At 47.7% G+C, this 24,960-nt stretch overlaps 2 protein-coding genes across 4 annotated transcripts in view; one reads left to right on the forward strand and one right to left on the reverse strand.

Moving 5' to 3' along the window:
• The first annotated feature begins 75 nt into the window (after positions 1 to 75).
• LOC116948459 (jun dimerization protein 2-like) lies at positions 76 to 11,463 on the forward strand. The gene is made up of 3 exons (XM_032965144.2): positions 76 to 8,354; positions 9,061 to 9,168; positions 10,663 to 11,463. Exons 1-3 carry the CDS (start codon positions 8,277 to 8,279, stop codon positions 10,846 to 10,848), a joined length of 372 nt encoding a protein of 123 aa, XP_032821035.1. The 5' UTR covers positions 76 to 8,276; the 3' UTR covers positions 10,849 to 11,463.
• A 3,763-nt stretch (positions 11,464 to 15,226) lies between these two features.
• The window catches only part of LOC116948258 (pecanex-like protein 1), a 60,421-nt gene continuing 50,687 nt past the window's right edge, over positions 15,227 to 24,960 (reverse strand). For all 3 annotated transcript variants that reach the window (XM_076071538.1, XM_076071536.1, XM_076071537.1), the window contains one exon: positions 15,227 to 24,161. In XM_076071538.1, the coding sequence (XP_075927653.1) occupies positions 24,021 to 24,161 (141 nt within the window). In that variant the 3' untranslated portion in view covers positions 15,227 to 24,020. The remainder of the gene's footprint in view (positions 24,162 to 24,960) is intronic.

A 24,960-nucleotide genomic window follows, 5' to 3' on the forward strand; every position in this document is an offset into this window, starting at 1 on the left:
GTCAGGGGTTTGTACTCTACGATGGTGGCCGCTGCAGTGTCCGGTTCAGATATCGCTCGCAACTGATATGGCGAGCGATATCTGGAACCACGCCGTCGCTCCGGAGGTATTGGCGTGTTTTTCCGCACAAAATTGGGGCGGAAAAACGTTCAGAAAATGTGAATCATCCCTCTTTGTCTGCCTTTTTTTGCAAGACAATGAGCCCAATAGTTTATTAAACTGAACCAAAACGTAATTTACTGGTTTAAAACAGGCATTGCTTGACCAGCATTTCTTTCCTTATCGATGATCGTATTAAATTGTACGTGCGATGAAACGAGGTCAATTACGGCTGTCGTATTCCGTGCGATCCACGAACCCTGATTCCGAGTCTCAATGCACGGCAAGGGGCGTAATGATGAATCGATTATCACCCCCCCCCCCCACCCCCGCCGCCTCCTCCAGCAAATGACACACGCGTCGGGTAAGGGTGTTTTAACGAATAGATGTTTTAGATTCGTACACGGTGTAATCCCGTCACGTGACCCCGTCCAGCCGCCACGATTTCAGGGCGTCGAGGTGGCCGCGCGCATTCCACGCGCGTCAGTGACACGCGTGGGGTCACCCATGCGCCCGTCGGTTATTTAGGATCCATGCTTGAGACGTGCGAACGTTTCATTGGGACATAATACACGCGAATAGCATGATGATAGTCACAAGAAATATCAACTACAGCCAGGTCCTCGTTCAATGCGGTAGATGCGTTCCTGAAAAGCGCTGCGTCAAGCGAAAAACGAGTTAGGCGAAAACAATTTCCCCGTAAATAATTGCCACGATAAAGTTTGGCGACATGCGATGTGGACACACGATGTACGAACACACGGTGCGGAGATGGCTGTACAAATAACCGTTACTGTATCATTCCGCGTACTGTATCGTACCGCTCAGCCACGCAGCTCAAGAAAGGAGTTCGTCGTCGACAGCTCAGAAACAGCGCTATAACGGGGGTGCGTCCCACGTTATAACGGAGCGCGTTACGCGTTGCGCAAGAGGCATTCCCCAAATGGAAGAACCGCGCGTCACAGTGAGAACGCGGTTGCGTGCACACGCGTTGAGCGAGGACTTTGCCGCATTGAGTCGAGTAGCTTACGCTCATTCACGCACCTCCGGTTGGCACCGTTGGCTACGTACGGTGTTAAAGAAGTTCAACACGTAATGGTGATAAGTCGTCGAATGGCTGTAGTGAGGAGGTCCGGTTAATCGGAGTGCCCCTCATCCCCCCCACGCCTCCCCCCCCCCCCCCCCCCCACAACATATCAACTTAATCGCGTTTTGTCTATGCCGCGTTACAGGATTATTGAAAGTCTCGAAACATTCCTAAAACGGCACTGCCATTGCTGATGTTGTGACTACTGCTACACGCCGTATCGGCCGTGGGGTTCGTTTGAGCATACTTCACCACGCTGGATAATGCAGGTTGATGATTAAGTGACCGGTTCAGCCTTCACTCGCCACTGACGTTAGCCGTGACTGGGCATGGAGCTCTGGTCACCGGGTTCGTAGTCGAGCGGTTGTGCGGAACCAATGCTCCACCTTTCCCAACCTTTGTATTTGTTCTTGATCATGACTCGGACTTTATGCTGCGCGTATTGTGAACCCTTTTTTTATAATATATAAACACACAAATGTTATACCGGGACGCTGCCTACTCTGGAAATGTGCAAGCGATGTCGACGTTGACGACCCAGACGTCCATGCAGCTCTATGATCCCGATGAGATATGGAAGACATTTCATTGACGGTGTCTGCAAATTCACCGTCCTGTTTACATTCGGCACTCGAGTCGTCGCGGGTTTTATTTTTATTTTTCTGCATAACGAGGCCCGCTCGGTTGTTTATATGCAAAGGTGTCTTGTTTTTTTTTAAATGAAAAATCTATTTGTGAGGATAGCGATTCAATATTTATTGATCAACTGGCAACCGATGATATTCCCGTTGACGCGTGCGTCGATTTTTGAGGGCGAGTTTGTGGAAAGGCGAGCGCGTCGCGGTATTCCGGGGGGCGCCTTGTGAGGAGCCACAAACGTTGTTTTTGTATCTCCGTGACGAAATAAATGTTCACTGAAGCTCCGTCAGCCGATCAAGAAAAATGTAATCGTGTTGAACACGAAGGCTTTCGCGACCATAATACAGGTTTTTGTTGGGGGGGGGGGGGGGGGTTATATCGCGTATACTACATAAAGCTCGTGAATTATTGCTAAAAGAGGGAATGCAGCTTAGTAGAAGTGAACAAAGTGACATTTCTAAATCACCAATGTCCTTACACGTAAGAATGAGTAACAGTGTATCTACAGATTACTGGAATAGAATCGACACAATTACACAGCAATCGGCTGATAATGTATTTAACGAAGCTAACACTAACCGAATTTTTAAAAAAATTCCTAGGCTGACTAACAAACAACTCTCAACTAAAAAATGAAAATTTTAAAAAAATACGCGATCTAACCCAACAAAAACCTGTATCGTGATCAATAATATTGTGCGGGAAAGCTCACGAGGCCGCTGGTCAAACCTCTTTATTTTATCTGGTCTCCTTCTTGATCAGCGTCATTCAACATAAGTCGTCCAGAATGCCTCGAGGTCGACGGACTGGGGGTTCGCATTTGTTCCAGAGTAGACTCACGGACAAAAAGTGTTATTAATTAACGGTGTTATATGTTCGTGGAGAGAAACACTCGTCCAATAATTATTTGGTGATGCCACCCACAGTACGGCGTGATCCCCCCCCCACCCCCGGCTAAACTACAGTACATTGTTTCCATGGAGGAGGTAAACTCGACCAGAGTTGAAGGACAACTCGACATCTCAAGAAGGCGGTGGCGTTTGCACGATTCGCGGTGCTCTCGTTTCGCACGTGGTGGGATGGTGGCGGTGGGGGGGGTGGGGCAGGCCGTTTCCCAGCAATACGTCATTGCAAGTTAAGGCTTTTTCTCGTTAACGCCTGCGAAGTCAAATGTCAAGCTCTGGGTTGGCCGACAAAATTAAGTGGTCATTGTTTACACGAAAAGTGAAGTTGAGCGCGCCTGCCATCCCAACCAAGCCCGCAGTTTTGGGGGCCGCGTTCCACCTCGCTCGCCAGCCAGGGAATCCCAGGCCGGCACGCGGCGCCGCTGGGAAAGCGGCCCCCTCGGGAAATTCTGGCTGCGGGCCCACAGTGAGTGGGCAACTGAAGTTGGGAACAAAACAAAAATTAGTTACGGCGGAACCTCGAGTTCAAACTCGAGTTGCGCCTCGTGGGAACGCTTCCTGGAGAAGCAGCGGCCCCGTCCTACAGCCTTGTGCTGTTGGTCGTCTGAGTCTCTATACTCGTTGGTTCTTTCGGTAAAGTCACGTTGGTAGAAATTAAAATAAATCCCGACGCAAGCGTCCACCTGATGACGGACGCTTGTGTTGCGCCCGAAACGTCGCGATTTTTTTTTTATTTTTGTACCTACGTGACTTTACCGAAATAACCAAAGAGTGTGGATTCCTGCAGTCACGAAAGATTCGAATCAACGTCTGAATCTCATCGCTCCACTACGGAGTCCGTGAGAGTATGGGCATTGGTACGCGGGATGTATCGACTCGCTTAATGAATTTGACTTGACGTCTTTTTTTTTATTGGTTTGTGCTGGAGAATTCAGATTTTATATTAGCCGTTTGAGGATTAGTCGTTTGAGTAAAGATCGTATTTATTATAAACGTAGGGCAATCAATAATAAATGTTGTTCTGTGTGTCCAACGCACAGCCTTGCCTTCAGTGTTATCCTCCTGTCCAGGCAAGCAGCCTCTTTGTATGATAATTCTCGATGATGTCTTTGACGGTGGTTTACTGATCGTTACGTCAATCTGTTCGTGAGTACAACGCACCACGGATGTGTAAAGGTAGTGGAATTGCGCCACCTCGTGATTTTATTGCGCAATTGCAGGTCAAGTGCTGCTAGTCCCGGTAACATTCCCAGCTCAATAGACCCCCCCCCGCCCCCCCCCCATTGCCGAGTGGTGGAGAGCCTCTCAAAACACGTGCTGTGGGTTTTGGTGGGTGGGAGCTTTGACCTATAACTTCACGCTGGTCGCTGCGGGTTGATTAAGGCGGGAGGCATAGACGAAGAGGCATAGAAGTATAGCACAACTATGCATTTCGCTGCACTGCCTTTTATTTTGCCGACAATGAAGCAGCCTTTGACAACGCAGCAGTTTCGTACATGGTGTGCTGCAGGTCGAAAACCAACGATCACGATTTATCTCTCGTTTAAACAAAAAAAAAACCAGCAACAATAATCAGTGACTCAACTGAAGCGAGCATTCAAGCACGTGCCGACTTCACCCAACTCGTCAAGGCAATACCGTGAACCTCCACAACACGCTTTAAGTGCGTTTGCTCGCGCGTGTGAATTCCCGGTGAGATGTTCTTCGCACGCGTGCTGCCGATCAAATGTTCACGTCTCTCAACCGGGCAGCCTTCGGAGGTGGCTTCCGGCGCGATCGATTCCAGGTTCGGGGTGGGGTGGCGGTGAGCGTTTACTCAACCCGCGAACTCACAGCGCTGACGCCGCGTTGACAATTCGTCTAAGCCAGTGGCTTCTTAAGAAAGCACTGCTCTAAAGCCGTTCGCTGCTTCGCCCAGACCGATGCGAACGCGGCGGCGGCTGCAGCTGCACACACGTCCTCGAGCCGCAAAGTACTTTAACAAGAAGAGTAATAATTTAATAGAGAATAACGCACCAAACGAAGCGAGATATGTGAATATACGAACTACTGTGAGAGATTATATTTTGTGTACTTTTTTTTGTGGAAATAAATGAATTGATAAAGTGTCTTAGTGGGGTTTTTTTATTGTGACTTGCAACGTAATTATTGACTAGGGATGTTGCCATCCTTGCCATCGGGACCGACGTTGATTCACTTGGCCTCCTTCACAACCAAGGGATCGATCCACTCGCTGGATGCAGGCTTCCCCATAAAGTGTTGTCTTTTTATTCAATGCCATCCCAAGTTATTCCATTGGTGTCATGATATTAAGTATCAATTCGGAGCTCTCTGGAGCAGCGTAATCAACCCACCCCAACTCCCCCGTGTTGGAAAACTGTCCACGGAAGGGAATATCACAGAGCTACCTTTGAGATTCCGTCAAGTGATTTCTGGTTCGCGCAGCAGAGGGCAGCACTTCCCACCCACCACCGACCACGCTTCTGCGTTGCAGTAAAACAGATAAGTTACATTCTGAAAGCTGGAATCTAGCCAAAGTGAAGCACCAAGTTTAATATAATTGGCATTTGTAACGTTTCCATTCGTTTGTTTCCCAACCCACGCACCTCCGATTAGCACGGTTGAGTACGTACGGCGCGAAAGAAGTTCAACATACATACTTTCAGACCTTCCTTCAGCAAGCTTTAACCTCTGAGAATTCTGCCCAATGCACATATTTTACCTTCTTTTTTGGATTGCAATGTCCACGTCAAAGAAAATATAACTTTCTGAATTCAGAACGACAATTTAAACTATGAGAGAGAGGAAAAAACCTCACGTTACCAAGCCCAGCATCACCACTCAGCGATTAAATAAGTTCAATTGGGGAATCAACGAGTTTAACAACCTTAATGTTGGCTCGGGACACCCTAATGAACATCAGCCGTGATCAATCCATCGCTGCATGAAGGCCTCCGACGGTTGTTCGCCAGCTCTCGCGACCCCCCGACGAAATTATCCACAGGGCACTTACACACGAGCCAATCGCGTTGCTCCATCTCCACATCAGCGCACGTGCTCGCGACCGCTAACCATCCGCTGGCTGCCACTCCGTCATTACTCTTTGCCATGGGCCAAAGGCCATTCTCAAACGATCATTTGCTCAACGGTGAAAGGCCCCACGGGCATCCCAGTTCATCCAGGTAGGTGTCTACGAGTTAATCCAGGTAGGTGTCTACGAGTTAATCCAGGTAGGTGTCTACGAGTTAATCCAGGTAGTTGTCTACGAGTTAATCCAGGTAGGTGTCTACGAGTTAATCCAGGTAGGTGTCTACGAGTTAATTCAAGTAGGTGTCTACGAGTTAATTCAAGTAGGTGTCTACGAGTTAATCCAGGTAGGTGTCTACGAGTTAATCCAAGTAGGTGTCTACGAGTTAATCCAGATAGGCGTCTACGCACGCCGTGCTTCCTCGATGTTGATAGATGTCAATAAACCAATGCGGAACTTCCCTCTCGTGGTTCGCGAAGAAGTGAATCATAGCTCGGCAAGGGGACTTTCGGCTCAGGCAGGATACTCGGCAGCGGTGCGGGCTATAAATAGCCCACAACTCGTAACAACACGTACATGGCTAAGTTGTTGGGTTTTTTAATGTCAAATGACGTTAACGGTAAAATCGAAAACAAATTTTCAAGAGATTGGCCTTCACTAAAATTCTGCTCTACACGTGGCGAAATTTTGTGTTTTATAATTGTATTTTAGTTGTGGTTTCAGGCATTTTTTATAGTCCTTGCTTGAAAACCCGGCGACATAAGTTAGATTCCACCGGCCACGGCTAACATCAGTAGCATGTTATATTTTGAATGGGTCCTGGTCTCGCTTCACCATCCCGCGCCGACCAGTGTGGTGAAGTATGGCCAAACAATCACCCATTGCCGACGTGGCGTGGAGAGGGCTTTTATTATCAGCACAATGGGTTGACAAAGGGCTGTACAATGACGTATTTAGGTTCACGGACAATGCCGTTAATACCACCGCAGCTGGCCATTGCTTCAATGATATTCTGCCAGACTCTTTGTGTGCTCAACACCGGAACTTCAAGTTCGGCCGCAATTCTGCCCAATGCTATTGTCATATCTCAGTTGCCAAGTAGAACCCCCACCCCGCCCCCAGGGCAATGAATCGAACGACGCGACCAATAACCGAGTAGAGACGATCATGGCGCAGACCAAATGATGAGTTGCCTCTGTACTCTTTGGTTCTATTGGGTAAAGTCACGTAGGTAAAAAATAAAATCACAAAAATCACAAAAATATGGAACGCTTCAAGCAAATTTGTGAAGCGTTCCATATTTTTGTGATTTTTGTTATTTTATTTTTTACCTACGTGACTTTACCCAATACAACCAAAGAGTATGGATCCTAGCAGTCACGAAAGCTTTAAATCTAGAGTTGCCTCTGTCTTTCTCCGCGTCTCTCCCCGGGTCCAATGTGTCTCTCGATCCACGTCCCTCCGTCTCAGTCCCTGTTTCCGTCTCCGTGACTCTCTCGCTCTTCTCTGTATGAATTCATTGTTGCCCGTCCCTTACGCGACATCCCATTATAATATACTATATATTTTTGGGGGGGTAGATCGTTAAACCCGCCACCACCGACGCAGCCAATTAGCAATGGGGTTTGTCACGTGAACAGAACACGCCAGTTCGTTACGAGTACAGCACACCGCTGTGTTGGAGAGCAAAGTCACAACATTTGCAATCCGAGTACGACGTTTCGCCAGCAATTACAACCGGCACCATCAGGCGGACAGCCAAACACCACCCCCCCCTTCCCCCCACTAGAATTTCAACGAGTCGCAAAGTCGCGCCGCCCACGTATTTGATGCGACGGTCGTAATTGGCCCGCGCTCTTGCGACGATAGTTGACATCGCCGTTCGACGTCTCGTGCCCCTTCCAGAACGGCGTGCGCCCAACATCGCTGCGTTTGTCACGCGGAGCAGCCCGCCCATGACTCGCGTCGCCGCGCGAGCGCGCCGAGCGGCGAAGCGAGCGCGGAATCCGTGGGCAGGAGGAAGAGAGAGGGTGCCGATGGGGGAGAGGCGACGGGCAGGGAGGAGGTTGTAATTGTGGGAGATTGAAAGAAGAATGGATGGGGGGGGGGGGCAGAGAGAGAGGAAGAGAGAGGAAGGGAACGAGGAAAACGAGGGCAATTGAAAGAAATGCGGAGAGGCGAGAGGCAGGAACCTAGCGACTGAAAATGCTCCCTCAATCCCACAGTTTACGGTAAGAGGCACGGAAAAGACCTTTAAGCAACTCGACATTAAAACCAATCAGATATGGAGGCGATTGTGGCGGGAGGGCCGGAGGAAAAAAAACACGCGCGGTCGAACGTACCCGCGGGCATAACACTTCTACGTCAATGATATTTAGAAGGGGGTGGAGGGGAAAGTTAAGATCACGCGCAAAATAAGGGAGCGCATGGGGGACTACAAATGCGCGCGGGTTGTACCTCGCGGAATTTAATAAGGCTGGATCCCACGGCAGGCGAGTGACGGACGGCACCGACGACGATGATGATGATGATTGCTCCTCGTCACCTCGACCACAGCGGCTGTCAACGTTCCGCACCCGGGCGGGATGCGTCTGCGGTAAAGACGGACTAGCGAACGGACTCAAGGCGGACGGACGCGACAACAGACTTCGCGGATATGTTCAAAACGATAAGGGATTGCGTGACCTGGACGCCACGCCAAAGCGGAGTGGTAAACTAACTCGCGAGCGGACCGGACACGTGAACGGATGCGATCCGAGGGACAGATCCGACGGACGGACCCTCTGATGGACTGGCCCACGAACGGACCGACGTATGACGGAACTGCTAAGGTGACTGACAGGCGGACTGCTAAGGTGACAGGCGGCCTATAGCACCCGGCACCCGAGTGAAGACGGCTAATGTTGTCGTCATCACTTCTTCAAGCGTTATGGGTGCTTGGTCGTGCGAGGCCGCAACGTGGTCGTCCGTACTCTTCATGTAGTCTTTTCATAGTTCTGTATTATATGCCCGTGTATGGTCTCGTAAGGTGTGTTGTTTGCGGGGCGATGGCTCGAGGTGATGGTGCGTTGTTTTGGCCATGATGACATCTCGATCTTGAATGATTGGTAAGACGATGTGGCGAGCACAGGAATCTTGCACCGCGGTGGGACACGAGATGGCGGTGTCGGTGACCCAAACGCCAAGGATCAGAGGGAACAAATCCACCTCGCTCCTTCTGTTAAGCAAATTGAAATCTTGACACGAGGCGGATCGTGCCCTTTTCCTCTGCCCCATACCCCTGGATTTGCAACGATCAACAGAGCGCAGCGGAGGAGACGGAGCGGCGGAGGAGGCGCAGGGAGAGGAACAAAGTGGCCGCTGCCAAGTGTCGGAACAAGAAGAAAGAGCGGACAGAGTTCCTACTGCAGGTGAAGGAGACCCACGGCTCAAGTCTCATTCGTCATCGGCCATTCATCATCAGTTTCATCATCATCATAATAGGAATAATCACACCGTCACCATCCCTAGCATCAGCTACATCTATCATCATCATTAGCAGCAGCTCTCAATCAAAAACAATATCATTTACTCTTTGCTTAGTTCGGTAAAGTCACGTAGAAAATAAAATAATAATAGAAAACGACGTTTCGATTGCAACATAAGCAGCCGTCATCAGGTAATAATGAATGATAAAACACAGACACGGGAACAGCATAGGTAGACACACATGCAGAGAGAGAGAGAGAGACACACACAAAGACACACCGAGCGAGACACACACCAAGACAAATAGAAGGACAACGAATCTGTGCCGAGGCCTTAAATAGAGAGAGGGGGGGGGGGCTGAGAGAGAGGACTGTGGACAAACGAGGGGGCAAGGAGGGAGCGGTGTGGAATTCCGGACCACAGTGGCCGGACGAGAGACAATGGTTTAGAGCAAAGACAATCGAAAGTTTGAGAAAACAAATTTAGTAAAAAAAAATTAAGAAGAGTAATGCAATGCACACATAGAGGGTCGGTTAACACAGTTAACGCATAGCCTGGTTGATTAACGTTCTTCCAAAGATTGATCAATTTAGAAGTTCAGTGTGAGTTGTGAGTAAACCCTCCCCTGTAGAGGTGGTTCAAACTAGATTCGAAGCTTTCGTGACTGCAGGAATTAAACTTTGGTTCTTGCAGTCACGAAAGCTTCGAATGTAGTTTGAACCACCTCTACGGAGAGGTTTTACTCACAACTCACACTTAACTTCTAATTTACCAATCTTTGGGAGAACGGCAATCTACCAGGCTATGAGTTAACTGTGAGTTAGCCGACTCTCTGTGTTGCATTGCATTACACTTCTTAATTTTTACTAAATTTGTTGTCAAACTTCCAATTTCTCTCTATAAAGTTCTCCTTGCTCGTCTGTTCCACACTTAACTTCTAATTCCTGCAGTCACGAAAGCTTCGAATCTAATATTATTACTCCACGCGATAGCGGGAAAGCGGGCTGCAGGCAAGTGTCACATATATCAACACCTTATAACATCGATCAACGTAACCATCACTATTCTCCAAGGTAAGGATCCTTCTCCACCCCTCCGCCCCATCATCATAATCCCCACCACCATGAACAAAAGGCAAATTCCCCATCATCATCATCATCTTCACAAAGTTTGGCGACTTAGCAGCGTTGTTATGGTTGGCATGCGCACCTGGTGCAGGGAATGACATTTTGCCTCCTCTCCAATTCCCTTCCTCTTCTTAGCCCAGGCACCGTTAGCTGTGCAGTTGCACCGCCTGTACGCTTAAATAGCTATGCCACAAGGCTCGGCTCCCTCGCCCGCCCGCCGTGATCATCATTACTCGGCAAGACTCCTGATCCTCGTCTCTCTTCCCGTCTCACCACCTCACACCCCTCCCCTTGCCTCCCGCGCCGCAGGAGTCGGAGATCCTGGAGGTGCAGAACTCGCGACTGAAGTCGCTCATCGAGAAACTCCGCGGCGAGAGGCAGCGCCTGGAGCTGGCTCTGTCCCAGCACCGGAGCGCATGCAGGGCGCACGGAGACGCGGACGAGTCGGAGCAACAGCTCCTGCTCATGCAGCTCACGGAACAGCGAGGCCCTTGAGTCGCGGTCGGGTTAGAAGTGTGTGGGTCTGTCCCTCCTTCTTCACGGGGCCTCTCTCCACATCCATCGCTCTTCCCTCCCACCAATTACGCCTCCTCCCCACTCCCTTCCCCGACGTACAAGTACACAGCACCCACTCCTTAATTCCCCCACCCACCATCACCTCCCCCACCCACCATCGCCTCCCCCCCCCACCCCAGACAGGCAGTGAGCACCACCTGGGATGTTGTGATCAATGGCGAGGCGGGCAGGTGGTTAAATCATTCGTTAGAGAACAAAAGGAGAAGTCAAGTCAATGTATTCTTGGTGAGCGGGCGGGCTCTTTTCTATAAAAAAAATAAATTGTAAAAATAATTAGAAGCACGTGGTGGCTGTGAGTTAATTGTTGTATGCAAGCGTTTAGAGATGCGTCTTACAACCACCCTGCTTAATCTACCATAGCCCCAAGTGACTGTAACAAAACGCGAACCCTAACCCCACATCAGCCTCCCTATTCAAATCTACAAATCTTGCAATAAATGCAACACATTGGGGTGTGGGGTGTTTTGTAATTAGTGTATTGTAAGTCGTCCGTGTTAACCGTTGTAAATTAAAGTGTTGTATAAGCAAAGTGAACGTGCTTTTCAGTGAAATGTGCCTTACTCACGAGCTACAGAAGTGGGAGAAAATCACGAGGTGCACCATATTAATAAGACTTATTTAGATGTATAAGGTACCCTTAAACAATGGATGTTAGTGTGCCGTGCGTATAAAGGAGGAACTTTGGTGAGAGGTAACCGGGGGAGTTAAAGGCGAAAGAGACAAGATAGAGAAGTGGGGAGACAATGCCTCTTTGTAAGTAGGAAGGGGTTGTGGTTACGGTAAGGGTTTGGGGTTTGTCGAGTTGGTGTCGTGGTTAGCGCAACGCTACGCTACGAACCCGGCGACCCGGGTTTGATTCCCGATCACGGCCAACACCAGTGACGATTATCTGCTGGCCTGTATTCCATATACAAGTAGGGGTTAGGGTTTAAGGTTAGAATTTAGGGTTAGGGTATTAGGGTTAGGGTTTTAAGGTTATGTTTAGGGCTTTGGGATTTAGGGTTCGGCGTTAGGGCTTTAGGATTAAAGGTTAGGCTTTAAGGGTTAGGGTTGGGTTAGGCTTAGGGGTTAGGAGGTTAGTGGGTTAATGGTTAGGACTATTGGGTTGAGGTGGATATATGGGCACTACAGGATAGGGTTAGGTCTATAGGGTCACGGCTAAAGGGTTGAGATGGATTTGTGCACTATAGATTCGACACCAGGCACGTGATGCCCTCTTTTGAACAAACACACATCTACAGCTGCTGCATGGCAAGAGCCAACAGCCTCCACAAAGTCGCCTCTCCACATCATCAATGCAGGCGGTTCTATTTGTACCTATCCCTTCAGCCGCACAAGCCTCTGAGAGTACATCCCATCAGCAGCATTGATGCAAGACAAGCAACACCGTGGACAAGCTTCGTCGACACTTCAGCGTCTCATCAGCAGTCAGGCTCACTTGAACCAGCACTGGTGAAAACTGCCAGATGTTATTGGTAGGAACCACGTAGAAGGGAAACAATAAAATAATATTGTTTCCCTTCTACGTGACTTTACCGAAAGAACCAAGAATATAATATCTGCATTGTCTTTAGAACTATTTGCCTACACCAGAGACAGCGTTCTTTGTGGCCTTGTCTCACCACCGGTGTTAAGACCCAGAGAACGCCGGAAGGCTGTAGTTGTGTATTTGACCACAAGAGGGCATCACGTGACTGGTGTAGAATAAACCAAGGTCGTCTTAACGGTGGCTGACGTGCGGTTGTGTGTCGCGGTGAGTTCGTGAGACCACGCACAGAGCCGAGTTCTATAAGTGCTAGATTTTACTTGCCAATACAGGGGACGCCTCTACTTACGAACGAGTTATGTTCCGGAGGTCTGTTCGTAAGTCCAACTTGACTCCTGTCGATTTCAAACATGTTGTTACGGCATGTACACTAAACACGGGGGAATGGCTTTGCAAGTTGTATAATCTCCTGGAGATGTAGATGCCACTGGTTCTTCACGTTCTGCAGATGTAGATGCCACCACCGCCATCTGTTGCGCGGCCGTTGAACTTACGACTCTTGGTCTGAACAGGCAACTGGACATACGGACAGGTTTATTTGTATCTCTGAAAGTTTGGAATTCGAATGTTCGTAAGTAGAGGATTCCCTGTATCTAACACCAGCCACTCAAGTGCAGAGCATTGATAGCACAACCACTTGCCTCTATGCTGTAGAGATCCTCAATAGTATACACTTTTAAGTATTTGTCCCGTGAAGTTTTCTACTATGTGGCCAACTTCATTTTCTCCTGCTCAAGTTTTATATTAGCCTTCGTGTTTTTTTTTATTCCCTTCACTCTACTCTCTTATACCACAGGAACTTGAAGAGCTAGCCTTTGTAGCCCCAATACAGTCTACATAAACTCCTGGACTTCCTTGGCTTCCATGATGAGACACTCGATAGCCTCTCACAATTCTCTCATGGCACACAACCACATCCTTAATAAATGAAGTTAGTTCATCCTCTTAATCGGCATACGGGGCCGGGTGTAAGGCCGCAATGAGTTCCCTCCACTTCTTCCTGTCCTTGGAAACATGTTGAGCCTCGCCGCAAGAGAGGTTGTTCGCTGCCACCAGCTCGTCCTTCACAGTCTTGCACCACGTGGTCTTGGGTCCTCCCAGGTTTCCTTTTGCCCGGTGGCAATTTTTGGTATATGGTACTGGTCCATTCTGAGTACATGACCGAGCCATCTCAGTCGCCGTCTCTTGATGTCTCGTGTGATATTAGGACAACCAGTCTTCTTGTACAGTACGGTTAAGCAACGTCCTTGGTTAGCTTGGATTAATCCCCCACCTTGTCTGAAAACACTCAACTGATTCTCACCTCCCTGCTCCCCCACAGTTCACAAAACAAGGTCTGCACCGATCCCGGACGAGCCCCCGAGAAATGTTGTGCACAAATAAGCCAAGGTCGTATTATGGTGGCTGCTATGCAGCCTACGTGTCACGGTGAACTTGCAATGACATACACTGCCCAGAGACCCGAGTTCTATATGCCAACAGTAGCCACCACAAATATAGAACTCCGCCTAATGGCCGCAACTTAAGACTGTTGCCGCGAACCGCACCCAATGCGCACGAATTCCCAATGCCTTCCCGAGATTTAACACCGGAGAAAGTTTTGCACCTGTTGCCATCCCACCCAATCCTCTTGGTAAGTACTCGGGTCACGTGCAAACTGGCTCGCACGGACCATTTGCTCGTCCTGAGACTGACCACGCTCGCGTCACACATGATCACACCGTGCAGCACAAAGCATAACCGAGTTGGTGCTTGTGGTAAAACTGTCCTCGGCCAAGGGGTCACAATAAACGGACCAGAGACTTTGTGGACACTCCCCATGGTGCACTTCCACTCACGTCATAGCTCAGTTCATTCTTACGTAGGCCGTGTATTAATCCAAGACAATAATCCAAGTCTCGGGCAATGAAGACCGTGAAATCCTGGTACACCCGTAGCAGGATTTTGTGTAAAATACATCATTTAAATCGATGGTTAGGATAACGGTGATAGATCTTCACACAGGGGCTGTCAGTAGGGAATAGAACATTTAAAAGCATCGTTGACAATCGTGCATCTTAAACGTGTACCACCTAAGATGCCCTTAGCTTCGTGGAATGTGAAGCTCATGCAAGAGAAGTTGATGGGAGCCACCTTTCTCGTCATTTATGAAAGACCACTGTCTCGTATTCAGATGCATTGTGGCTCTTGGTTTTTTTTTGTTACTCACCGAATAAAAAAAAAAGTGGGTCTTCTTGTTATTTTGGTTTCCGACCTCTGCTCTAACCATTGCATTTTCTTTTTAGTGGCAATGAATATAATTAGCCGTCAGGGGTGTGCCAAAGCTCATCAGAAAAAAAGTAGAAATTACTGGGCGATACTGTGGTGGCAGTGGTGCAAATACAGAAGAAATAACCCAAGAGGCCTCATGGTTTCAAAGTGCAGCCTCCAACGAGTATTCACCATCTCTCTGGCAGATATGCTTATAAAGATGGGACATTTGCCCAAAACATAGCGGATTATACGTTTCATTTTAAGGCAGTGTCATTACCGAACATGTTGAGTTTTTCATAAGTACAATATTGCACTTTATCTACCCAACCATAAAAAATGTGCATTCAGAACCTTCTCATTGTGACCCAAGCACTGTGACCACAGCTTCAAGAGGTCAATAAAGACATCAGATAACGACTGCACAGGCAATCAAAGCGACAATTGTGTAATGTATGCGTGAATATGGGCGGTGTCTTCACTCAAACCCCACAAGGCAAATTGTTATAAATCTCTTTTTTATTGTCCTGCTTGTTTTGTTGCGTCAATCAATACACAATGTACGAGCATGGCATATAATGAACATTTTATAGCAACGTTTGCTTCACGTGTGCAGATTTCAGTTCCTCTTCTGTATTTAATTATACACCTACATTTGTATGTACACGGAGGTGGCTCTTGCGATCAAAGCGCACATTGCACGCACCGCTATCCGCGGCGCCTGGGGAACGTTACGGTGGACAATGGTCCACGTGTACGAATACAATGCAATGTGTATTCCTTAACGGTGCACCGAGCCTGGCGACAGCCACCGTGGCAAAATGACCGCCGTTTACTGGCAAAACAACAGCTATTGTAAATGATAGAATGGGTGACCACAGTCAGCACCACAGCATTGAGTTTTTAAATTACATGGCTAGAGTATGTTTGCTTTACAAACTTACCGAATGTATTCAATGTATGGCATACAGATGCGTGGGTGTGAAATTGGTTTGAGTTCCTGATTCTCATTCGTAAGGTTACAAAAGTTCACATCCCAATTTGAGGTTTAACTCAGCCCACCAATAATATAATCCCTTGGAACATTAAAATTAGCTACCACTCTTAAGCGGTACCTCTTTGGAAAGAGTCCTATATCCCCCAGCATAGAAAAGTGAAATTTCTACCATCGACTCGGAGCCACCAGCAGAGCGGCACCACATGCCCGTATGAGTGGGGAGTCTAATTTAGACTTTTACAATATTTGCATCTGGCTAAAAAAAAACATGCTTATGCATGCCTGTGAATCCCAGTTAGGTGTTAGGGAAGTTCGGCGAGAGTGGCCCACCAGAAAGAAACAACACATCGACAGCCAGCGAGATAAACACAAATAAGAGCATGGATATAAAAGTGTTCGCCCGTCACTTTTAAAGACCTCCTCGCTCAAACTCCACTACAATAGCTCAAGTTTCCACACCGACAGCTCAAGCCAGGCGAGCACACAGCCCCAAAATGGATCGTCACTCAGTAGCCAGGGAGTACGAGAACGGACATGAGTATTAGAGGCAGCCTGTGGTGAAAGATATATCCGCTGGATTCCCAATTCATATTTTCGTTTTTCATCGAGTGAAGGGGGGCGGGGGGGGGCCTCGGAAAACTGGCGACATTAAAACGTCCTTCCATCAATGTAAACCACACAAACGGGTAAGATGTGTTTACATATGCCAACTTAAAAAAAAACTCAACTCATCATAAATGAATGTGAAACAACAAAGGCGAATAAAGGAGACGTTTTATTCCTATACGTAGTCATTGCTCCTATTCGCGTTAGAAACGCAGTCGCCGCGAGGGTGGGGTGGGGTGGGGCCCACGGCATGTTCACGTTGAGGCCGGGCGCTCCGCGTTCCAACTCGACACGCGCGGCAGGCGTGGTGCTTAGCGCCGCCGTGTGCGCGATGGTTAGCAACAAAATAAAAACAGGCAGCGAAAAGTGAGCAAACGCATATAAACCATGGCTTGTGTCACACAGGCCAACCAACACTTCACCACCAGTCTGACATTAACACCACATAAACAGAAACATCATAGGCCAAACGTCCAGGGAATTACCCTTATTTCACAACAGCGGTGAACGTGGGCCGCTGACTTGACATTTTAGCCTGCTGTATATTTTTTTCTGAAACAAGGCACTGTTAATACGGTGGTGATGTGTTTAGGTCCGTGCTTGTAAATACACCACTGCCAATGAAGTCTTACGTTTTATTTTGCACTCATCACTTGTGGCTTACTCCGTGATGAAAGGAGGCATTGTGAAAGCCAACAGTAGCTGGAAGGTTGCTCCCCCACAGATATATTTGTGCTGTGTGGTGAACAGTAATAGCAATGATGCTACACCTAAGACCGGCAGAAAGTATACCCTAGTGTAGACGTGAGCTCTGCCAAGTCATTGAGGACATTAACAACATTGCCGTGTGAACACAGCAGTGGTTTACAAACCCCAGACATGGTTCCCTCTGCTCAGTAGTCCAACGATCTCTGTTTTCCACATCTGCCAATCTTCACGCACATTCGACCCGGCTGTCAAGTGATATGTGATTATGGTGTATATAGGTTCTATCTCTGGATAGGAAGACTGGGGGGGGGGGGGGGAGGGGGGAATGGGACGATTGAAAATGAAGACACCACCTGGAATGAGAATAACCGCATGATGCACATGCCAATACGTCTTGCTGATGAACGTGAGGCCATGACACACTGTATGCCATTTAATCCAATGAGCGCAGATTAAAGGTGGATTTATTTAAAAAGTGGTTTATCGCGTTCATTTGTTATAGAAATGTCAGCTAAATAATGCCGATTTATTTTGTATACACTCGGAACATTCTCTTGGTGTCCTTTAATAGAGGGGGGGGGGGGGGTGGAAATGTTGCTTCACTTAAAAAAAATAAGTCGCTTGTTTCATCAATAACGTTTAAACGCGACCTTTTCCCAATGCCATTTGTTTATGAACTAGGGGTAATTCAAACCCGTTCCATCGTCTCTGATTATCATCAGCAAGACATAGCCTCGAACGAATGCTACTGGGTGTCCTGATTTAAAGGGAACTGATGACCAACCACACAAGGGCCCAAGACTAAATGAAAGCTGTGGGGGAGAAATGCGAATATTTTTTTTGTTTTGTTATCGCTTTTGTGTTTTTTCTTTACTTTTTCACCCCTTGGCTAAATGAGAAGTACGCCAATGCATTTCTAACAATGCAATGTCACGTGCCCCAAAAAAGCCACGTCAATTTTAGCTGCCAACAGCGGCCTGAAATCAAACGATCTCAAATGTGCTGGGGCTCAGTAGTAACCCTGACAATAGGGCATTCGCCCCCAGGGCCTATCCAGCCACCATCATTTGGTGTCTTATTTCAGCAGGAGCCGAGCTACGAGAATGGGTGGCCGCGCTCGAGAAAAAAAAATCTTCGAATAAAACGGCACAATTTCCTGAACTGGTGTCTCCACGCGCGGGGAGGAGGAGGGCATATCAAAGCCTTTTTAACCGGTCACACAATCTGAAACATTGTCACTGCGTAGAAGGAACCCAGGTGCCGCGCATAAATAAATACGGAGAAAAAAAAACACATTCTACATTTTTACAACATTTCAAAGACCTGTCCCACAGGGTAAGAAAATAAAAAGAGTTAACAGACAACACCAAACATGGGAGGACGATCATTAACGAGATATGCACACAAGCCTCTGACCAATGCAAATGGAAAGGATAAGTGTGCTGTATCTCAAAGCGATGTATAAACTTTAACAGCGAACGCGACGGCAAAAATTAAACACGTTTTTTTTTAATTGGAACACGTTTTGATTGCAAATTGAATGTGAGCGTGAAATGCATGCACAGAGCACACACGTGTGTATGTACACACGTGTGTGCACAGGTGCACTTACACATGGGAACAAATGCAGATAAATAGGAACGCACACTCACATGTGTATGCAAACACATAAATCAAATATGCCTGCATGGAAACCACAGAAGGCATTACTGGTAAAACAATTATATACACACATAAAGAGGAACAAACCCATTACATTACGCATCTATTAACAAGCTTTCATTCAGCCAGTGCAGTAAGGCAGTTAAGTCTCAACTCATGCTCCAGACACTATGATCCAGTCCAGTTTTACATGCCAGCCAACCTCCTGTATGCTTTCATATGCTGGGCTACTTAAAATAGGTTGAGCGGAAACAGATTTGAAATCCGGGCCGGATAACAGTCCGTGAAGTCTCGAGTGCCAAGCGTTGTCTTTACACCGAAAATAACTCAAGACTCCCAGGACCAACATCCAGTCCCGTTTCTAATGGCAAGGTTCTCCATTGGCTGTATATACAATGTATACATATATACAATACATATATACTGTATATGTATACGCTACAGCGGTTGTTCTGATCAAAGGCGGTTGTTCGTAACAAATGCAACTACGCCAAGTAAACGTGATCTGTAAGCGCGGGCGCGTTTGTGCACAAATGTGCGTGCTCAGAACGAGGGGGAGATTTAGTTCCGAAAATGCAGCAAAAATCCGGTCCATTTCACTTAGACGAAGGGGGGTTAAACTCTTTGGAAAGGGATAGCTCGCTAGCCAATCAAAATTCTACATCAAATATTTACAAACATCCGCATGAACGAGCATGCCCCAGAGTGCGCGATTGGCGTGCACACTTAACTACGTAACCCGGTGCGGTTCGTATACTTGGAAGCGAAAAATGGACCGCAGTTTCGGCAGACGTCGTGCTATTCACAATACATCACAAACAGACCCAGGCACACACAGGAATCTCAAACGATAAGTGACCGAACAAGACTATGGTTAAGTAAACGTTTGGCTCATTGGCCTTCACTAAGTGAGGTATTTGTTTGTATGTGACGTAAGAGATTGAAGATCTCTTAAACCAATGACAGAACTTAAAGCTGGACTGGATTTAAAATTACTGGATTTAACACTACTGCAGATATAAATATATCGCAGCACGGTTACGTTTTCAAAGTTGCTTTTCCACCACGCTCTCATCATATATGCGCCATCGTATGCTATAGTCACGAACAGCATTCGTGTATGTTTTTACAGTATATAAGCTTGCGATAAATTGAATTTTTCACTTTTTAACCCTTACACAACACTCGGTCAAGATTATCCAAGTGACATATATACATGGAACAGGAGAGGAAACATAAATCTGAACGTTTCTTTTCATCAAAATTTTTTTAGCAACGCAAAAAGAACGGGTTATTAATTTAAATGTGTCCCCATTCACTCAGGCCCAATCACCCTTACTGGCCAACTTGCTGTGAGATAATTGGGCACAATATTTTTTTGAACGGTGGCACAGTGGTTAGTGCACTGCTCTCCGATCCTGGCGACCGAGTTGATGATGGCAAGTGATATCTGAACAGTGTCCTGGGCCTCCCTTTACCAGCGCACGCGGACCAGCGAGGTCAAGTATGGTCAAGCAACCTCCATGACCAAAAGTGTGGAGGGGCATTCCACCAGCGGTGCATTGACAAAGGGCTGAAAATGACTTATTACTTATTTTTGTACATCAAGATTAATATCAAGAGAAACAAAAGGGAATGCAAAACTATACAATATTAATTTCAGGATAAACAATTATGCAGCCAGCATAATGTAAAATATCATCTTGGCTTGTCGCTCACACACACACACACAGTTTGTACAATAAGCCAAGAGGGAAAACATGTTCCCAATGTACACATCAGCCAGAAACATATACCATGACATGACCTGTAACCGCTTGCAAAGGTTTCATTTAAATGCCCAGTTTAACCTGACTTTCTCACAAAAATCTGATACCCCCCCCCCCCTCGGAAATAAGTAATCAAGTGAAGCGGTCCACTTCAGGGCGGCGGGGGGTTTGTGTTCGGTGGTCGGTGGATGCATAGAAAGAACCCATCGCATCCTGACGACTCGCAGCGTTTCCACCAGAAAAAAATGGAAAGGGGGACACCACTCCTCCCGTCGGCCCATCATCTTCCCGGCTGCCATGTCTGCCAATCCGCTTGTGGTACAAAGGCAAACATTTTTATTCTCATCTATAAAAAAAAATAATGCCACAGGGAGGCCATTCCCCTTCTGTGTTACTGCTGCTGCCCTGGTGCCCGGAAAAGCACTTCCCCCGGCCCCGCTATAGCTGTCTGCACAACTCTCATCACCCACAAGGTTTTTTTGGGGTTAGATCACGTAAATGTGTAGTTAAACTCGCCGCCACCACCACCACCACCCGACACAGCCAATTAGTAAGATTTGTCAGGGAAAACAAAACGTGCCAATTCGTTGCTAGTTCAGCACACCGGTGTTGGAGAGTAAAACCCACAACATTTCAGGTACGACGTTCCGCCGGTAATTACAAGCAGCCTCATCAGACAAGAGCCCTTGTTCACAAACCAGGCGTGGGACTATTCTCCACCACGTTGCCCTCTGTCGTGTCATCATTCCAGCGTCGACTTCCCCCTCTGCCATCTCATACCATCCTATCCATAACTTCCCTCTCCAAAAAAGACCTCAACTAAAACAAATCTTATTTTCCTCGAATCATATGATGCGTGTGTTTTCCACGGACAGCCTCTTAGATGTGGACACATTTAGATGCTTTATAAACACATGCTCCATTTTACTGATGCGCTGGGAATGTCACGTATCCCCGTTTGGAAGCTCTACCCAGGAAAGTCTCATCGAGTCTCAAGAATACTTCAGGTAAGATCCAGTTTGAGATGGGCCAATCCATGAGTACAATATTTATTTAGCTTGCAGAGTGAAATTAAGACTACCCAAAGAATACTAATGCATATTATTGGTGTTGCACTCAAACCTCCGCAGCCTGGCCGAAACCTCACACAATACTGCTCCCTACAGGTACCACCTTGTTGCTTAGCAGACATGCGTCGAATATACACATTCATGGCGACAAGCTGCGAGATTAGGCGAGGCAGAACTCTCATGGCTGCGCGATCCACCTACCCATCTTGCAAGTAGCTTTTATACTTGTGCGTTATCGCCAAAACACTTCATCCAATGTCCTCTTGCCGAAATCGGGACTTAAGTTCACACTGCGGTAGAGGCGCGCGCTCCACCCCCGTCGCAGCCACCTGCCAGGCTCTTTCGGATCCACCCATAAGGGACATCTGTGAAAAAGAGCTTTACAGCTCATCGAATTCCTCCAGTCTAAATAAAGATTCCGCTGATTTCGAGCAAGCTCCTCTCAATCCCCCCCCCCGTCACCCCTTTCGCGCACGTCTCTTGCATTCACGACGCGAGACAAGCTCATCTGTGATCAGTCGAATCGGGTTGCGCCGTCAACCTCGCTGTCACCGAGTGAAAGTACCGGTAGAATTGTATTCGGAATAACACCTCGAATTGTGGATTTTTTTTGTCGTTGTTGACTCTCCAGTGACTAGATTCTACACGAGCACTGCCAACCGCTGTATGGATGCAGTAAGGTGCAGTAAGCATGGTGCACCTGGGGGCTCAAGGAGCTCAAGAGAAGCGTTTCGGCAAGTGACATTATTGCTTTTCCAAAGTGAAAACTGAAAATGAATATCCATTAACATGGTTTGAGGTTATTACATACCGAAGAAGCAAAGTTGCTTCATTGGCAGCTACCTGCCCAACCCAAGGGTAACACGGACAGGGTTACAGAAAGCTCACTGGCAGATCGCATGTTCGTGGATCTAAGTGAAGGAAGCCCGACTCTACCAAGTCCCCTGGCTGGCGTGGAAAAGCTGGCTCAACGAGCATTACATAAAGCCATTCACTTCTTATAACATTAACCCACCCACCCCCCCTTATTCCAGCCATCAAATGGATTTGTCCTTTTCAAAAATGATTCAACAAGCAGTTTCACAAAGTATTGGGAGATGCCGAGTTATAATGGTGTTAATTCCTTGGATGTATAATTCGCACATCTTAACACAAAAACCCCGATAGCTGACAAACGTGCCGTACATTTACATTAAATAAAAATCCCTTCCTTTGTTTTTGACCGGTAGATCTTTCATTCTCCAACTTAACCTTGCTTGGTACTGACTGTTGTCAAAACACTCAACTGAAGCCTGAAAACAAAAGTAGAGGTTACCCTCCTTCATAATATCTCACTTGAGGGTCCACCCGTCCCCGACAAAATGACTGAGAAATGAAATGTTTGGTCAAAATGCTGCAAGTGTCAAGTTCTCGCTTCACTGCAACGTCTCCTTAAACTATACCACAATTTCTCAGATATGCTTAAGGGCTGCAACAGATGTTATTTTGTGACCAACGGATATGTAAACAGCCTGCTGTAGGCCGACTTGTTGTTCATCATGCTTGTTTGAAAAACAGAAATAGCCCGGCCGATAATGCAGCAATGTTTTTTTTTAAGTTTTACATAAGCGTCGCGCTCAAGATATGAGGCCAGTGTGTAAACCCAGGGCTTAAAATGCCAAGCCCTGCCACCCTGGGGGCCACATTTTGCTGTCCCTAAAATATTTAAGGCTGCTTCGTAGTCATAACTTTTGAGACTGTGAACCAACAAGAAAAATAACCGATTTCTTCAAGCAAAAATACTCAAAATGTGAAGGTGCTGTGAAAATTCATATTCATAAACCCAGTTTCCTATTGAATCCCTCTTGGGTGCCTTATTTACAAATGCATTATTCATTTCTTTTTTTAATGGCGATTGGTACAGGAATTAAAAATATATATTAAACCTGTTTCTACACCGACATCTCAGGATGCAGCCAGTAGTTTGTAAAACATAAAAACGATTATATTGACAAATCACAAATCTGAAAGCACTGGGCGAGTATTTTTGAGACGCTGGACTGCGTCCAGAGCGCTGAGTCTCGGCGTCATTGTGGGAGGGGGTAGTGCTCACCAGGCGCCTGAAGTTCTGAGCTCTCAATGCCAACCACACCGCTCGATGATGATTCCAATCCGAAGGCAGGCAGCCCCACTCCCCCAGCGGAGATGACCGCAGCAGTCCGCGCACGGCTCGGCTTCCTCCCAACGATTCATCCCGCAAGTGGCTCAAAAGAGGTCTCAGCTGATAACCAAACACTTACCGAGGCTACCCATAATCCTCGACAGCCAGTGCATGGGTGGTGGCAAGCACGCAAGCGGTGGTGGGAGGGATGGGCCGGGGGGGGGAGGGGAGACAGTATTTCGCACAGAGCAGGGTGCGTCTCCCGAGGAGTTGATGGCGCGCTGATAGTGGCGGCGTAGCAGGGGGGAGAAGGACCGGTCGGAAGTCGGCATCCATCGTGGCGCTACGTGCTCTCGGCGAGCTCCGCGACCCCGCTCTCTAGGATGGGCACGTACTTATCGCTGATCTGCAGTAGCAGGATGGCGCGGTCCAGGTGCGAGCGACTCACGCGGTCGCGGCTGCACGGCACCCAGCGATGGATCACCTGCCCGTCGGAACGCAGCGCGCGGTGGCGGATGCAGGCAGGCAGCGAGGGAGGGAGAGGCGCGGGGAAGGGGCTCAGATTGCAGCGATTCGGGGAGGCGATGGCGGAAGTTTGGGGGGGGGGAGGGGAGGCGATGGGGCAGGATGGGCGACCACCAGCCGAGGGGAAAAGGGCAGGGTGCGGAGAGGTGGCGGATGAGGTCGTACGAAAGCGAGCAGCGCGATGGATGGGTGCAGCAAATTAAACAATGGAGTAGAGGAAGTGGTGAGGTGGCGTGTAGGCAGTCATTAAAGGTCAGTGTTGGACAGAAGTGTGTGGCCGTGAGCAAAGAGTTGAGAAAATTTCAGACGGGGCCAGGCAACGTGTTTATAAACATGTTAAAAGAAAAAATAATCAATCGGCGGTCGTGCAAAAGAAAGAGGCAGGTGTGATTTTTAAGGAAAAGCAGAGCGAGCAATCAAGCATGCACAGCAAAGCAGAGTGAAACAACACAGAAGTTCCCATTAGAAACAAACACAGGACAGATCCAAAGCCAGCCTATGAACCAAACCATGTCATTGTGTCGTTTAGTGGGATATCTCCCTCGTGTTGTCTCAATACATTGCTCGGGAAGGCAAACTATATTAGACAGCACATTATGAACAGAGGTTACGTGGACAATTAAGAGGGTTAGTGTCAGAACGTTAGGGAAGAGGTGAACTTTGGGTAAACCATTGGGTTAAGGGCACGGCTGCCATGAGGTAGTGTGGGAAGGAGTATTAGGGGTGCCAGAAATACGTTCGGTGGGGTAATACGAATA

Source organism: Petromyzon marinus, chromosome 33, assembly GCF_048934315.1.
Source record: "Petromyzon marinus isolate PM22_M1 ecotype Great Lakes invasive population chromosome 33, UKy_Petmar_22M1.pri1.0, whole genome shotgun sequence".
Taxonomy (NCBI): Eukaryota; Metazoa; Chordata; class Hyperoartia; order Petromyzontiformes; family Petromyzontidae; genus Petromyzon; species Petromyzon marinus.

Excerpts from the sequence above, each read along its gene's own strand:
- LOC116948459 (XM_032965144.2), top strand. The coding sequence starts at position 8,277 with ATGATGATGATGATTGCTCCTCGTCACCTCGACCACAGCGGCTGTCAA. Across the intron at positions 8,355-9,060 it reads CCGGGCGGGATGCGTCTGCG|AGCGCAGCGGAGGAGACGGA; the intron begins GTAAAGACGGAC and ends AACGATCAACAG. Across the intron at positions 9,169-10,662 it reads GGACAGAGTTCCTACTGCAG|GAGTCGGAGATCCTGGAGGT; the intron begins GTGAAGGAGACC and ends CCCGCGCCGCAG.